At 53.3% G+C, this 14,043-nt stretch overlaps 2 protein-coding genes and 1 long non-coding RNA gene across 11 annotated transcripts in view; 2 read left to right on the top strand and 1 right to left on the bottom strand.

Moving 5' to 3' along the window:
* The window catches only part of LOC129387528 (uncharacterized), a 179,468-nt gene that overhangs the window by 38,741 nt on the left and 126,684 nt on the right, over positions 1–14,043 (top strand). The gene's annotated exons all lie outside the window — the stretch shown is intronic.
* Positions 1–14,043, bottom strand: part of LOC126541179 (uncharacterized) — a 283,735-nt gene that overhangs the window by 265,288 nt on the left and 4,404 nt on the right. The gene's annotated exons all lie outside the window — the stretch shown is intronic.
* LOC126541160 (G-protein coupled receptor Mth2-like) lies at positions 2,159–13,557 on the top strand. Of its 2 annotated transcripts, none has more exons than XM_050187841.3 (3): positions 2,159–2,321; positions 10,885–11,889; positions 12,671–13,557. In XM_050187841.3, exons 2-3 carry the CDS (start codon positions 10,952–10,954, stop codon positions 12,957–12,959), a joined length of 1,227 nt encoding a protein of 408 aa, XP_050043798.1. In that variant the 5' UTR covers positions 2,159–2,321; positions 10,885–10,951; the 3' UTR covers positions 12,960–13,557. The 2 variants fall into 2 exon arrangements, with proteins under 2 accessions (XP_050043798.1, XP_050043799.1); XM_050187842.3 differs by lacking the exon at positions 2,159–2,321 and adding an exon at positions 10,302–10,589.

Raw genomic sequence — 14,043 nt, 5'->3', positions numbered from 1 at the left:
CGTTCCCCCCTCACAGCCGTCCGGATCCGCTTTCTTATGCCGTTTATTTTCATCTTTCCCTCGTCGAGGGAATTCAGTGGCCAATCACAAACGCCGAATCGTTCACTACCTCCCGTCCCCCAACGTCCTACGCCTTTGGTGGCGGCTCTCCTGTCTCCAACGTTGCACAATACGATGCAACCACGTGACAAACTGTGAACCGGCCGTCGACGCCTTGACCCGGGAGTACTCGACAATGGCCCGCCCGGTCATCAATTAGTGGCCTCTTCATCACGGTCCACCTGTCAGGCCCTTGCGACAGTCAAGGGGGGGGGGGGGGGTGTTGTCGTCTTGAAGTGAGCGATGAAGAGTGAATCCAAAGATATGGAACATAACTGCTTGTCCGTAAGACTCAGGTGACGCTGACTGAGTTGTCTTGAGTGAACGATGAGGCGTGATCAGCACCCGTGACAGCTGCATGTCTGCCGGTGAAGCACCCTTTGTTCTGAGGGATCGTCAGACACAACAGCCTGGCTTGATATTTCTATGGAGGCCTGATGCAGTTGCGCTTTCACTCGTTGAGAGATGCGAGGTCGCGAAGGCCTCGCGGAAACGACCTTCGAGTTTTCCTCGGAACACGCTATAGTCACACGTTCAAAGCCTGCGGTGACGGTAAACAACGGAATTAAATGGCAAAGGAATTAAGCAAGGCGGTCAACAGGAAACAAGGCGTGAAAGAAACGGGAGCGAAATGGTCCGAAGGATTCCAGGGCAACTCAGCGCTCAATTAAGGAGGGGGCTTAAATGGCTTTAGCCCCGAGGACTTTCTAGATAAGCAATGGGATGCCGCACCCATTTGCGGTGAGGCGGGAGAAGTGGCTTCCCGGAGGAGCCATGAGCCTCGGCCCTACTGATTTCGTAATCCGTCCCTGGCGCCATTACGGGAATGTGTTTGACGACGACGATGGCGACGATACACTTCATTAAGCAAAAAATGAGAGTGACAGCTGTAGAGACGAACGTTTCAGGACGTTTGGAGCGCCGCGAACGGTCAAAATTTCAAGGAGTCGCAGTTTGAGCAAGAACCACAAGTCCAAACAGTCGTACCGACTCTTATAAAAAGTTTTAAATATTCCATCACAGGAAGGGTTTTGCTTCGCTAAGGCAATATATATATGCCATAAATCTTAAGCTGGCGCGAGCCGACAGCGAATAAGGGTCGACGCTGACCATCTCACATGCATCCAAGAGCACCAGTGTAGCCAAAAATTGTTTTCCTGTGGCGGGAGGAGGAGGCAGACGCTTGACCAGGGCACGTGCCCGGTGTGGCCACCTCCTGGCTACGCCACTGTCCATGAGAATTGGCGAACCACCTGGAATGAGCGATGTCCCGGCGTCCGATATACCCACACAAGTCGTCACCTCCCCACATCGAATACACGATTTCGCTGGCTAGACAAAACCGAAACATCTACCAAAGGGGCATGCCACCATGCCTGCGGGACTAGTATCGAAATCACACTGGTACCCCTGAGGGTCACTGGGTCACGGAAGGTGCCGGAACTGAACGGCGCCAACAGAGGAGAGCCAAGGGCTGAAGCCAAACCAACAAAACATCCCATTAGTCCCAAACTGCAATATTGTAAGCAGCACCGAGAAAAAAGAAACATACCGCAAAATCCGAGAGCGTAAGAACCTGCAATTCATCTGCTACACGGAGACATGTCCCCCTTCCGCTATCGACAGTGTACACGGCAAAGCCAAAAAAGACGCTCTCGGTCACCGCGACTAACGCGCACTCTCCTCCCTCTCACACCGAAAGTGTGGCAGCGAATGATGCTTCCAGCCTGGTGTCGCGTGACGGCCCACATGGGCGAAAGCGCCCTTGGAGAAAGCGAGGGTAGGGGAATGAGGAGGGGGAGGCGGATGCCCCGCCGTCCGTCCGCGCCGCAGGGGGAGACGCGGCGGCCGCCACCACCACCAGTTCACTACAACACGCTGCGAGCGGCGGACGGAACGCGCTACACGGAGAACGACCGAGCAAGCGAGTGCGCGGCGCCAAGGTTTCGCCTCCCTTCCCCCGGTCGGCCAGTCCTTCCGCAGAGACCGACCCGTGCGACCGCCAACGGATACGAACGCCCCCCCCCCCCTCCCCCCTTTTTACTCCTGGACAGCATGTAGAGCCGCCCGCGAGTGACCATCACCCCGCGCGGTTGCCGACATCGTCCTGCCACCGCCGACCACCGCTGCCATAGTGCTGCTGCTTTGCCGCAGTCTTCGCAGCGCGACTTGTGCCTTTGGATATACTACACCGATTGGGATCCCTCCACCGCCTACTACAGGTAAGCTGGCTTGCAAGATCGATGAGAGGAGTTAGCGACACAGCGGCGAACAGGTTCGGTGCAATGACTCGGGTTAGTGTCTACAGGCTCGGGATAGGGACCATTTCGCAGACAACTCTTATGGATGCGAAACAATATCGTTCAGGCTTATGTGCGGGAGCCTTGAACTTATGTATGTACTCCGTTACTTTCTTGAGACACCGTGTCCCGGAGCGTCGCGGACGTACTTCGGCGGGCGCGCCGCTTACAAGTGAGCAGTCTTCGTACGACACGTACGAGTACGCTTAGTTCGTACACTAAGTGCGCGGTCATCATCGCTCCCGATGGAGGTTCCGATGACATGACGCGAGCCCGAGCTTCTTCCCGCAGCTGCCGCCTGTTGAGTGGACCGTGCGAATGATAAGACAGACCGTTCGTACCCACTAATCACGGTCCGAAAACCAGTTTCGTGAGCGGTGTTTTTCCAGCTGAGAAAGCCTGCGCGCGCAGAGCTGCTGTCGTTTCTTGACAGGGAAAGAGAGGTACGCAACGTTATAGGGCAAATAAACATTTCAGATATCTACGCAAGAGAAAGAAAAGTAATACCTTGTTTCGGGAAAAGAGCAACGCAACAAACAGGTACGCTACAAGAGCGCCACACCAAAACTTTCGCATAACATTTTGCACCGACCTCACGGGAACAGTTCACTGTCAGCAGGAGGAAGTCAGCTACCCCACAGTAAACCTCTGCAGTAAAGCCAGCTTTGCAGGAGCCGCAATCAATTTTCCACAGCCGCGTTCACAAGGTCGGCAGCGCGCCGCCATGTCGTCGAAAAAAAGAAAAAGAAAAGAAAGAGCGTGGACCATCAAGGCGAGTAGCGCTTTTCTTACGTTGCGAAACAAATACGTCGGCGGTCACGTAAGTTTAGAGAACTCGCGAAAACATACAAGGTTTCTTCGTAAAGCGGGCGCGTACGTAGCCTGGAATTGCGAGTCATTCTGGAGATCGCTCGCAGACCTGCGTACTGCAGGCACGCATATGTCTGGAGGCACGTTATAGGAATGTATTTTCGCAGCGAGCGCATTCGAAAAGCTCTAGACAGGTGCACATTAGAGTAAGTAGCGCTTTTGCTACGTATTCAGTCGAACCAACGAGAAAAGCAGCAACTATACTGTAGAGCTGAGCGAGCCGGTGCCCAGGATCGCGCAAGTAGACAACAGCGAGACACTTGGCAGGCGAACAAGAGGGCCGGACAGCGTTCCGCCGTCTTCTTCGCCTCCTGTGTCGTTTTCAGCCCCGCTGGTTTACCTTTTTGAAATCGGTAGCCTTTTCTTACCGGACACCGTTCGCGCAGTCTCTGCGAGTTCTATCGAAGCGAAAGTGCGCTTCTTGCGCTCTATAGCTATAACTTTCACAAACTGCGCATACGACGGAGTATACAGCCCATGCACTGGCGCAGCATGTAGCTGCAAGCTTCGGGACTGAGAGAAGTCTTCGTTCTGCAAACTGAGACGAGAAAACCGCAATCTCGCAGTCCGCATCCGCGGACGACTCGGCGGAAGAGTGTAGATGTGTTCCGCCGGAGGCCGTACATGTAGTGCCACAAGGTCCATTGTCTTTCCCCGTAATGCCCCTCGACCGAGGCCTTTCCAGCACCTATTAAGTATATGTGCAAACGTTTCCGCGTCTATGGGAGTCGGGACAAATATCTGACTCAGCACGCCGCGCTACACAGATGCACATCGTCCGGCCACCCGTGTCCCTTTAAACAGGTAGCTTCATATCTTTTTTTCTTCCTACGCCATCTAACGCCGACGATACGGTGGACACATCAACCGGATACACATAGCCTGGAGCGCACACTTCTACCTGCACACTTCCACCTGATGCAGAGGGCTTGGCATGACAGAACTGCGCGAAAGAAGACGGGAAGCAAAAGACAATAGACGGAACTACGCAGATTCAAAACAAAGATGCGTGTTTTTCAATATATGTATGGTAAAAATGAGGACAACGCGAAAAATCAAGGACGGAGAAGAATAAACACCACGAGTACTTCTGTCTATTCGTCTCCCATTCCTGTTTTTTCGCGTTACGCTCATTTCAACATGGATCCGTATAGCAACTCGCCAAAATGCCAACCTTGCAGCATGTTCCAACAACAATCTACATATATCTATGCGTTTATCCAATAAACTTTAGATGAGAGTCGGCGCTCTGCCTTATTTTTCGCCATGTTTCATCATGTCATCACACCAACTCGCAGCGGTGTCCCCACTTGCGCTGGGCTTGTTGTAGAAGCCGCGTCGCTTCCTGCAAGAATCAGAAGTGATGACGAGGGTTCATCGTTCTCGAGGACGTTATGAATTTCGTCTTATGCTGACGCGAATTGCATAGCGAGAAGCTTGTGCGAAGGTGCCATTGATGGATATATACAGGAAAAGTCGCCATTGAGAGCTGATGACTCACTTTCCTCCTTTAACTTCGCAGCTTCGTTTAAGCGCAACAAGGAAGCGCCGTCTACTTACGCATCGATCGGAGGGCAGATCCCCTAACGGTTTCCGTACGTCAGTCCATTCAGTCACCACGGGTCGCCGCGGTGAGACACTTAATACGCAAGACCGCAAACATGCAGCCTCGCATGTGAAGAGACTCTAGCGATTATCGCTGCTGTTGTAGAAGTTGGCTTCTGAATTTCAAGCTGCATCGGAGCGAGTGTAGCCCAATGTCCGAGGTGAATTAGTGGTGGACCAGCCCAAAAATTACACCAATAAAGATGGGAGATAGTTATCAACGCTATTACGAGACATGACCACCGCAGAAACCGAGCTACACTCGAAGAGGGCCGGCGAAGATTGGGACGACAGGTTCCAGACTCACCCGAAGTACCGCATACCACTACATGCTATCTATAAGGTGCCCTTGCGAGAATAGCCTGCACAATCGGGCGTACTTTACGCAGAGTAGGTGAAAGGTTTCTGCACACAATGCCAACCGGTACGTTACTCGCAAAAGAAGCAGCCGCTAACGTATCAGATGCCACGTAATAATGTTACACAATTACGACGACGACAAAAGTCCTGTCGTTCCGTAAAGCGGGCACGTTCCTGCAGTCGAGATCGAAAAAGCAAGGCGCACGGCACAACAGCGCGATCGCAGCGCATGCACCGTTTACGCGGCCAGTAGCCACACAATGTCCTTCTGTCTACAACGCGGAGAACGACCAGTTCAAGACACAGCGCCATTGTGCGCTGCCTGCGAGCGACCGCGCAAAAGGGAGGAAAGAAAGCTCGACGATACGCGCACGCCAAGAAGTATAGCAGAGCGGCCGTAATTTTCCGCCGCCCGTCGTCGCGCCACACGCCTGCGATCTGCCGCTTCGCGGCTCGCCCCGCGCGCCACGTCTCACGCGCAAAGAGTCCCAACGAGGAAACGACGCCGCCGAAAACGAACCCCACACAATGGGGCTCGGCGAAGAGCGTCGTCACGGACAATTCATCGAGGCCATGACCACGCACAGCACGCCACGCATACGGGACCGACAGGACTAACCCACGGAGGAGCGTTCGATGAAACGGCGCAGGCTGTAGAGCACGTCTGCACAGCAGACGAACGTGGCCAGCCCCAAGCGTTTGACACCGGGCTCCGACTGATGCTAGTAAGAGAGGTATGGAGAAGTACGCGACGTACTATAGACGGCGAGATATACAGCGGTGCACACGATGTCAACAGACAATCCGCTCAGGCGGATCCCCGACCTCGAAGCGCACGCGTACTACCACATGGCCGTACGAGAAAGTGGCTTCATGACGCCATCGCGGCCGCTTGCAGATATGGTTGTTTCGTGCACGAGGCAATGAAAGGACGTTTCGCGTCACGTTTTCCCATGGACTCCATCCAACGGCGGCTTTCGAAACCGCTTCCCACGAGAGTTACTCTCAGCTACGCGAAAAAGGTGCGAAGAGAGGCAGATAAAGTGTTCCCCTGATTACTGCGATCACTTTACCGAGAGGCTGCTACTCCTCGAGCATGAAATATATTTCGATGTGGTTCAAAGGCTCGGCGGGAAGGCCCGAGCGCCCGCACATCACTTTCTAGAGCCCGACCGTCGCACATTATTCGGCGGCCCGTTATACCCGTCCAGAACGTTACGACTGACCCAAGCTATCTACTTATAGAAAGTTTAAAGCTGCGCGAAAAAAAAAAAAAAAAAAACGCGGACAAGCGAAAGGGGCACACAACAAACCACGAGCGCAGCCTGACAACTTCCTAAGCGGTTGGCGGGCTGTGCTCGTCGTGTGTTGAGTGTTCCTTTCGCTTGTCCTCGTTTTTTTTCACGCAGTTTTAACCTCCCTTCAAGTATGAACCAACTAGCCTACAAGAAGCGGGTACGTGGAAGCCCACGCTTACACGACGAAAAATATAGGCCTTGGCCGACCTTGGCTGTACACACAAGCCTCCCAGCTTAGAAGATATAAGCGCTCACGAAAACCACGTTTTCCCAGCAAATGCTCAAGACTCCAGCGACCGACGGAGACGAATAATTACCACACGGACAGTGGCCTCAGAGAGCGCACTCCGGTGCGATCTCGGAGGCCACGCACGTACGCAGGCGTTTTGCGCGGAGGCCAGAAGGGCCGCGCTGATCGACGTGCAGGCGGAATAAACCGCGCAGTGCCGTGTAGTATAGAGCAACATATAACACAGCCGAGGACGACTGCAAGTTGAGCAAGTTGGCGTATATGGATTCATGTTACTGAAGAACAGGCGTCCTAACACGAACACAAACGCCGTGTACGCGATTGGCGGGGCCTTCCCTCCAGCATGCGCAGACAAGTTTTGCATCTACCTTCCTTTCCGCCATCTGTGCGACCTTTCTGTTGATAGACGGCGTTTGTGCTGGTCCTTTTCCTTTCTACTAGAACATTCTAGTTCACTCTGCTTTCTACAGTCGTGTCCGCGTTAGCGCGCCTGCTATTCTGTAGCGCGTAGCGCAGCTCGTCAACAATGTTCACGGCAATTGTTTTCTGCCCCGGAGTATAATCAAGACGAACCGCCTCGCCAGCAGTGACGGCCGTTGGCGCACCTCGAAAGCCGCTCCACTGACCGTGCGCACCGAGCCAACAAACGCGCGCGTGTACCGGCGCTCATACGCGCGCCGAACCGACGGGTATGACGCAACCGCGGCCCCTCATCAATAACAAATTAAGGAAGAAGACTGTCCATCGCCCGCTGTTGCAGAGCGGTCCTCTTCCTTTCAACACTCCGTGGAGTGACAGGTCCGCGCGCCACACACGAAAGGGACGATGACGGCGGCACGCACACACACCGTCCTCGGGTCCTCACGCACAGCAGCAGTCAACGTCGCCGCCGCGGAAACGGTCGGCTGCGTGCGCCCGGGCAGCGGCTCGGCGCCCGCACGATTTGCATCGACGACGTCGTCCGACGCAAGCGCAAAGATCCGAGCGGCTGATGAGCCCTCAAGCGCGGCAGACGCAGCGGGCGACTGTCGATCGCAGTGTGTACACTATATGCGAGTTGCAGCGGGGCGGCGCGGGCATCGAGGAATCTGACGGCCCACTGCGCGCGAACAATTTTCTCGGCGCGTGCGCCATAATGTGCACGTACTCGCGATGGGGGAAAAAAGAAACCGGACCATAGATCAGAGGAGACCTCGAGCAGCACGTGGCAAGGTACACCAGACGCGTGTGAGTTTGCCGCGAATCTAGCTGCTATCAGCGAGCAAGAAGAGCAGATCAAGAACTAAACCGCAGCAACGAATGTAGAATGGACGTCGATAATCTATTAGAAACACAAGCACGACGAACCTTGGGTTTCTCTAAACACACACGCAAGTGGGGAAGACAGTGCTCACAATGAAGTCGCTGAACCACCATGAAAACGAAATGGCGACAGGTCGCGAGCTGCCTCCTTGTCCGGGGCTAATGCTAAATTATGAGCACGTACGTGAGACCGTTGAAGCGCTATGTACGCACCAGCTGCTGCTGAAACACGAAGCGTTATTGCTATAATTGCTTTAGCTTATCCAGTATGCCGGTAAACGCTGGCGGACTGCAGGCGTTTTTTTACCGGATGGGCGGGAGACGTAAACGTGAGCTGTTTGATAGGTTGTGTCAACTGGCGGCGCAGAGCTGAACCAGACGAAGATATCTTTTACCCGCCGTAGGACGGCTAACAATTGCATCAACCAACCCCGGCAGGGGCAAATCGTGACACAATTACACCTCTGCGAAAATTTAGACCAGCAGCGTAACAGAACATACTTGGTTACTGTAATATGAGCTCTTGAAGCTAAACATTTTGACAGAATTGAGTGTCTGATTGGGTTAATTATGAATTTCAAGTGGCTCCAGCCAAAAAGTAAGTTTATTTTCTCGACGTTTCGGAACCAATCGATTCCTCTTCAGAGAGAGTGACAGCGAGGGTGTCGAGGCGCGACTTTTAAGCTTCCATGGTCGGGACCCTCTTGCCTTCCCCCCACCTCGACCATGAAAGCTTAAATGTTGCGCCTGGACATCCCTGTCGTTACTTCGCCTGAAGGAGGAGCCGAGTTGGTTGCGAAACGTCGTGAAAATAAAGTTATTTTTTTTGGTTGGAACCACTTGAAATTCATGTGATCTCTGTGTTTGCCTAGTTGAGCTCTGCGCCACCAGCTGGCTTCAACGCTCCGGCCGCGCACGTTTACGCCTCCGCCACTCCGGTACCGGAGTACCGGACAAACTAAAGCTCTCTATTAAGGCGTGACGAGGCAGTACAAGCACGTGTGGACTACATATCTCATCGCAGCTGTCTCATTCCCAAAAGTGTCGAAGAAATAAAGAAAGACTCGCGTTGATTCCGAGTTCCAGTAGTGCAATCATCATCACGTCGTGCGTAAACGTCTTGAAGTCAGCACTACACCCGTTGACTACAGGGACCTTTCATTATGAAGAACGAAAAAAATAACAAAGCATTGCGTAATGGAGACCAGGGCGAAGGTGTGCATGCATAGGACACACGCTAACAAAGTGCGGGCCAAGAGAAACACACAAACCGCCGCAGATTCGTCGGGCGTATTCACACATGACGTCTCATGGTAGACCTTGCAGGGGGCACACGTACGGGCACGGTGCGGCGGAGCAACCCCACTATTTTTTTTTTCTTCGAAGGGTTATATTTAGAGGCGCGAACGGTAAGGCGACAAAGGACCAGCCCTGCAGTCGCCCGCGGCCAGACACCGCCAATTACAGAAAGGTGTCAGTCAAGTCGGGGCTACAGTCTCGTTAGGGTTCGTGCCAAGAACGTTCGCGGTTGCGTAACGTGAAGAGAACGGTCAATCACTGCGGGCGTATGCGATGGACGTTTCCTGCGCTTTGTTTTTGTCGGTTCCATCACGCGCGCGTGATGGGTCTTCGTCTCATAACGCGATCGCGAAACTTAGACGGGAAAAAGCAAGCATACACAAAGGGAAGCAAACCGCCGGTCCTTACGCAACCCCGCCCTGCAATAGCAGTACGCACAAACGGCTTCGCCGCTTATAGAAACAACCGACTCTCACCGGCTGCTGCCGTTTCTCCACGCCTAGCACCTTCGCGGAAGGCGCCCTTGAACTGTCCGTCGCGGGCATCGACAGCTTTCGCTGTGGCTGCAGCGTCCAGTGCCGTTGGCCGCGGCGATAAAGCCTCGGGCCACTGTCATACAATACGTCTAGGATGCCTCGATGACGGCGGACCGGGGCGGAACGGCAACAAGGTATCCTATATACTCACGTGCACACTTGGGAAGAATAAGGGGGGAGGCAGGGGATGCATGCAAAGGACACAAACAGGAGCATCCGGGGCTCTAATGGGACGCGCCGCGAGACCGCTGCGCGCATCGTGGATTATCGCGCGTGGGAAGCCCTGCTCCTATGCGAAGTCGCGCATAAAAGAAAAGCAATCCAAGCTAAGCGTCAGGGCTCTTCGTGGACCCGGGTTATTTATAAGATTTCGCGGTTGCGCCGCTTTCGTTTTTGCGGCCGCCCACCGGCTCGTCAAGTTTCCCTTTCGCTGAACCTATCGCGTCTTCACTCCCACCGATATATAAAACTGACCCGCGGAAAGACGAAGTGCAGAAGCGAAGCGGCGTCGCGAGGGCCGTACACCGTTGGAATTGAGCTCCAAGCATCGCGCCGCTGGGCTGCAGTCACAAATTTTGCAGAGCGCGCCGCATCATCGAAATCAAGGGTGGATCAAGAGCACTATAGGAGGACGGAGAACCGCCGAAGGAAATATCGGACAAAGTAAACGGTGAGCTTGCTCGTAAGATGCAGTTCTTCCAGGAGACGTGATGAGCCATGCAAAAGCAGATTCCTCCCAGGCGTCCCTTCTTCATACAAATCTGAAGTATACGCAGAGGTGCAGGCTTTTCGGGTCACCTATTCCTCAGTGCCCACACCCGAATGGTCGGAAGCATCGATCGAGACTGCAAGTTTCTGTGCCTTTCCTTTATAATTTACAGATAACGGTACCGTCTATCCGAGGAAAGAAAGGTCTACAGCAATACCCGCCGGCGCTCACGTTCTCTTTCCTTCTTTCTGCGCAGGCGCGGGGGCCCGCGACAGCCCAGAAGCCGGCCGGATGTGGCCGGCGGCGTGCGGCGTGCGAGGCGCATGGCCATCAGCATGTTCTTGGACAGCATCTACCTCAACTGGGTGCAGCGACGCTTCCAGAACGCCACGCCCGAGGCCCGTAGCCTGCTGCGCGCCGCTCGCGTCTCGCTGCCCAACGAGGCCGCGGGCGCGCCGGGCGCCGGCGGGCCGCTCAACGCGTACCTGGCGCGCAACCCGGTGCTGCAGCTGCTGCAGAACAACCACTCGTGGCTCGCGCTGCTCAGCAACTCGACGGCCATCGGCGCGGGCGCCGGCGGCGACGACTACGCGGTGCGCGTGAGCAACGCCAGCCGCGCGGGCTCCTACTACGACCACGGCCTGACCGCGCTCTACCCGTACCTGGCCGTGGCCATGGCCGTGTCGCTCATGTTCCTGGCGCTCATCTGCGCCGCGTACTGCGTCCTGCCGGACATGCGCAATACGCACGGCAAGAACCTGCTCTCGCTGTCCAGCTGCTTCATCGTGCTCTACGTGGGGCTCATCGTGGACTTCACGCTGCGCTCGGTGCTGCCGCGTCGGGTGTGCTTGGCAGTGGCCGTGGTGCAGCACACCAGCTTTTTCGCGGTGTTTTTCTGGACCAACGTGATGGCGTTTGACGTGTGGCAGGCCATTGTGACGCTGAGGCCGCTGGCCAATCCGCGCCTGCGCGAGGACCACTACTGGCAGTACGCAGTGTACGCGTGGACCGCGACGGCGGCCGTCTCGGCGCCCGCCTTCGTGCTGCACTTCACCGAGCTGGTGCCGCAGGCGTACCGGCCCCGGTTCGGCGAGGTGCGCTGCTGGCTCAGCGGCCAGCTCGCCTACGCGCTCTACTTCAACCTGCCCGTCGGCATCATACTACTCTGCAACGTGGTCATCTTCGGTTTGACCGCGTGGGCCCTGTATCGCGCCAAGACTCTGCAGAGGGTCACCCTGCAGGCCAAGCAGCACAAAAAGATGTGAGTGCTGCGGCCACCGTGCGCGCGCCTTCCTGTCCGGCTTGTGTCGCGTAAACCCTTCGGTCGAGCGGATGTCTCGTATGGACGGAGTCGCGCCTGCCGCGTCCCATGGGTGCCCCGGGACCTCGTGTTCCCAAGCAAGCTTCGCAGCACGTGGCTTGATGACGCAGTGTTGCACTTCACTGCATTTGGCAGCAATTCAACGCCTGACTTGCTTGAGTAATCAATGTGCAAGAGTTGAAACTTGGGCGAGTTGGTAATGGTTCCCAGTACACATACACCACAGAAATAAGCAACAGGCAAGGAGTGAAAGAGCGATGATAATTAAGTTAGGTGATATCCAGTTCATCTTTCACAAGTGGCATTGCTTTGCATTTGTGTTGTTGCCTTCTTGAAAAGTTAACACATCAGTTCTGTTATACTTCCCAATTTTACATGAAAAACTCCTAGGGAATCATGAGTATTGCTTGACACAAATGTCGGGTTTAATTTCGACCAGTGAAAGAATTTTTATGTGCCAATGTGCTCTACATGTCAGCACTGCCTAAAAAATGTGGTACCAACCAGTGTGGAACTTGAGTTAAATAGGCGTTAGGCTGGCAACACACCTAGCTGAATAGCGAAGTGGCCTGCCAAAAGTGCGCATTCATTTTATAATTAAATGTGTTGCTTTATGATAAGTTACCTCTAAAATCCATACATAGTGCATTCACAGCTGCCACTTCAACTCTGTGCCCATGCATTGCTGACAGCTTTCTTTTTCTCTGCCCTTTTCTGGTAGGTTCTACTTGTATGTCAAGCTTTCGGTCGTCATGGGCATCATCTGGGTGTTTGAGTTCATCCCGTGGATCACTGGCTACTACAGGCTGTATGGACTTGCCGGCATGCTGAACTCCTTGCACGGCATCTACCTGTTCTTCATTTTTGTTTTCAAGCACAAGACACTTGCGCAGTTGCGCCAGCGTCTCAGCTGCTGTGGCAAAAGAACAGTAAAACCCACCCTGTCCAAGAAGTACTCGTCCAGCACGCTCACATCTATCTCCAACTGTGCACTCAGCTCGGGACCTTAGTGCGACTCCTCGTGGTTGCAGCAAAGATGTGTTGTTGTGGTGCAAAGTGGTGAAATTCTTTTCCTCCCTGTCTTGAGAAACTTGGGAGATGTGATAAGTGCATCAAGAACAGTTGTGCACACTGACGTGACAATGCGATGCCAAAAACATTTAAGAAAAATGTGGCGTGGAGATGTGTGCACTACATAACAGTGAGTCAACTGGACCGCTTAGCAACACTTGTGACATGCCATTGAACTGCCACTAAACTGTGGAAATATTTATAAAACATGTTGTCCATCAAGCTACAGCTTTCACATTGCTTTTGCAAGAAAATCTTGTGAGTGTGCATTTATGTGCGTTGGTGTTGCTATGCTAAATGAAGGCTTTAGGATTTTCCAAAATAACGCACAGATCTTGCATATTATTAATGCAACAGCGTTAATCTGCTTTTCCTTCTTGTCTGCTTCTGCTGCAAGAATATTTGCATCTGGATTAAGGAATGAAGATGCTTTCACAACATGAGCTAGCACTGCCGATAGAGGTCATCATGTTTACTGTACCTGATTTGCCAAAATCCACAATAAAGCTTGAAGGTATAAATTATGTTGAAGGAAAACGAACCAATTACAAGTTTATTTTGTAAGCAATACTTAAAACATTACTGGAGTAATGTGATAACGCACATGCATCAAATTATGCTAAAAACTTCTGAAGGCTAGTCTCTTAGTGTTGCACCTAACATTTCTCGTTCCATTGCTCTTTGCGTGGTCCTCAACTTGTTCTTGACCTGTTAGCATTGGTAGAATGCACTGATTGTACACCCTTCTTTTCTATGATAGTGATAAGCTCCCAGTCAGGATCTGGCAATGCCTGCTGTATGCACTGAACCCATTTTTATTCTTCTGTAAATTTCCTTTTCATGATCAGGGTCCCCTGTGAGTAACTGACCTAGATAAACATACTCTTTCACAAACTCAAGAGGCTGGCTGGTGATCTTGAACTCTTGTTTCCTTGCAAGGCTATTGGACATTATCTTTGTCTTCTGCATATTAATCTTCAACCCCACTTTTACACTTTCTCTGTTAAGGTCCTCAATCATTTG

Source organism: Dermacentor andersoni, chromosome 2 (assembly GCF_023375885.2).
Source record: "Dermacentor andersoni chromosome 2, qqDerAnde1_hic_scaffold, whole genome shotgun sequence".
NCBI lineage: Eukaryota > Metazoa > Arthropoda > Arachnida > Ixodida > Ixodidae > Dermacentor > Dermacentor andersoni.
This window is presented reverse-complemented; position numbering and strand designations above follow the sequence as displayed.

Excerpts from the sequence above, each read along its gene's own strand:
- LOC126541160 (XM_050187841.3), top strand. The coding sequence starts at position 10,952 with ATGGCCATCAGCATGTTCTTGGACAGCATCTACCTCAACTGGGTGCAG. Across the intron at positions 11,890-12,670 it reads GCCAAGCAGCACAAAAAGAT|GTTCTACTTGTATGTCAAGC; the intron begins GTGAGTGCTGCG and ends CTTTTCTGGTAG.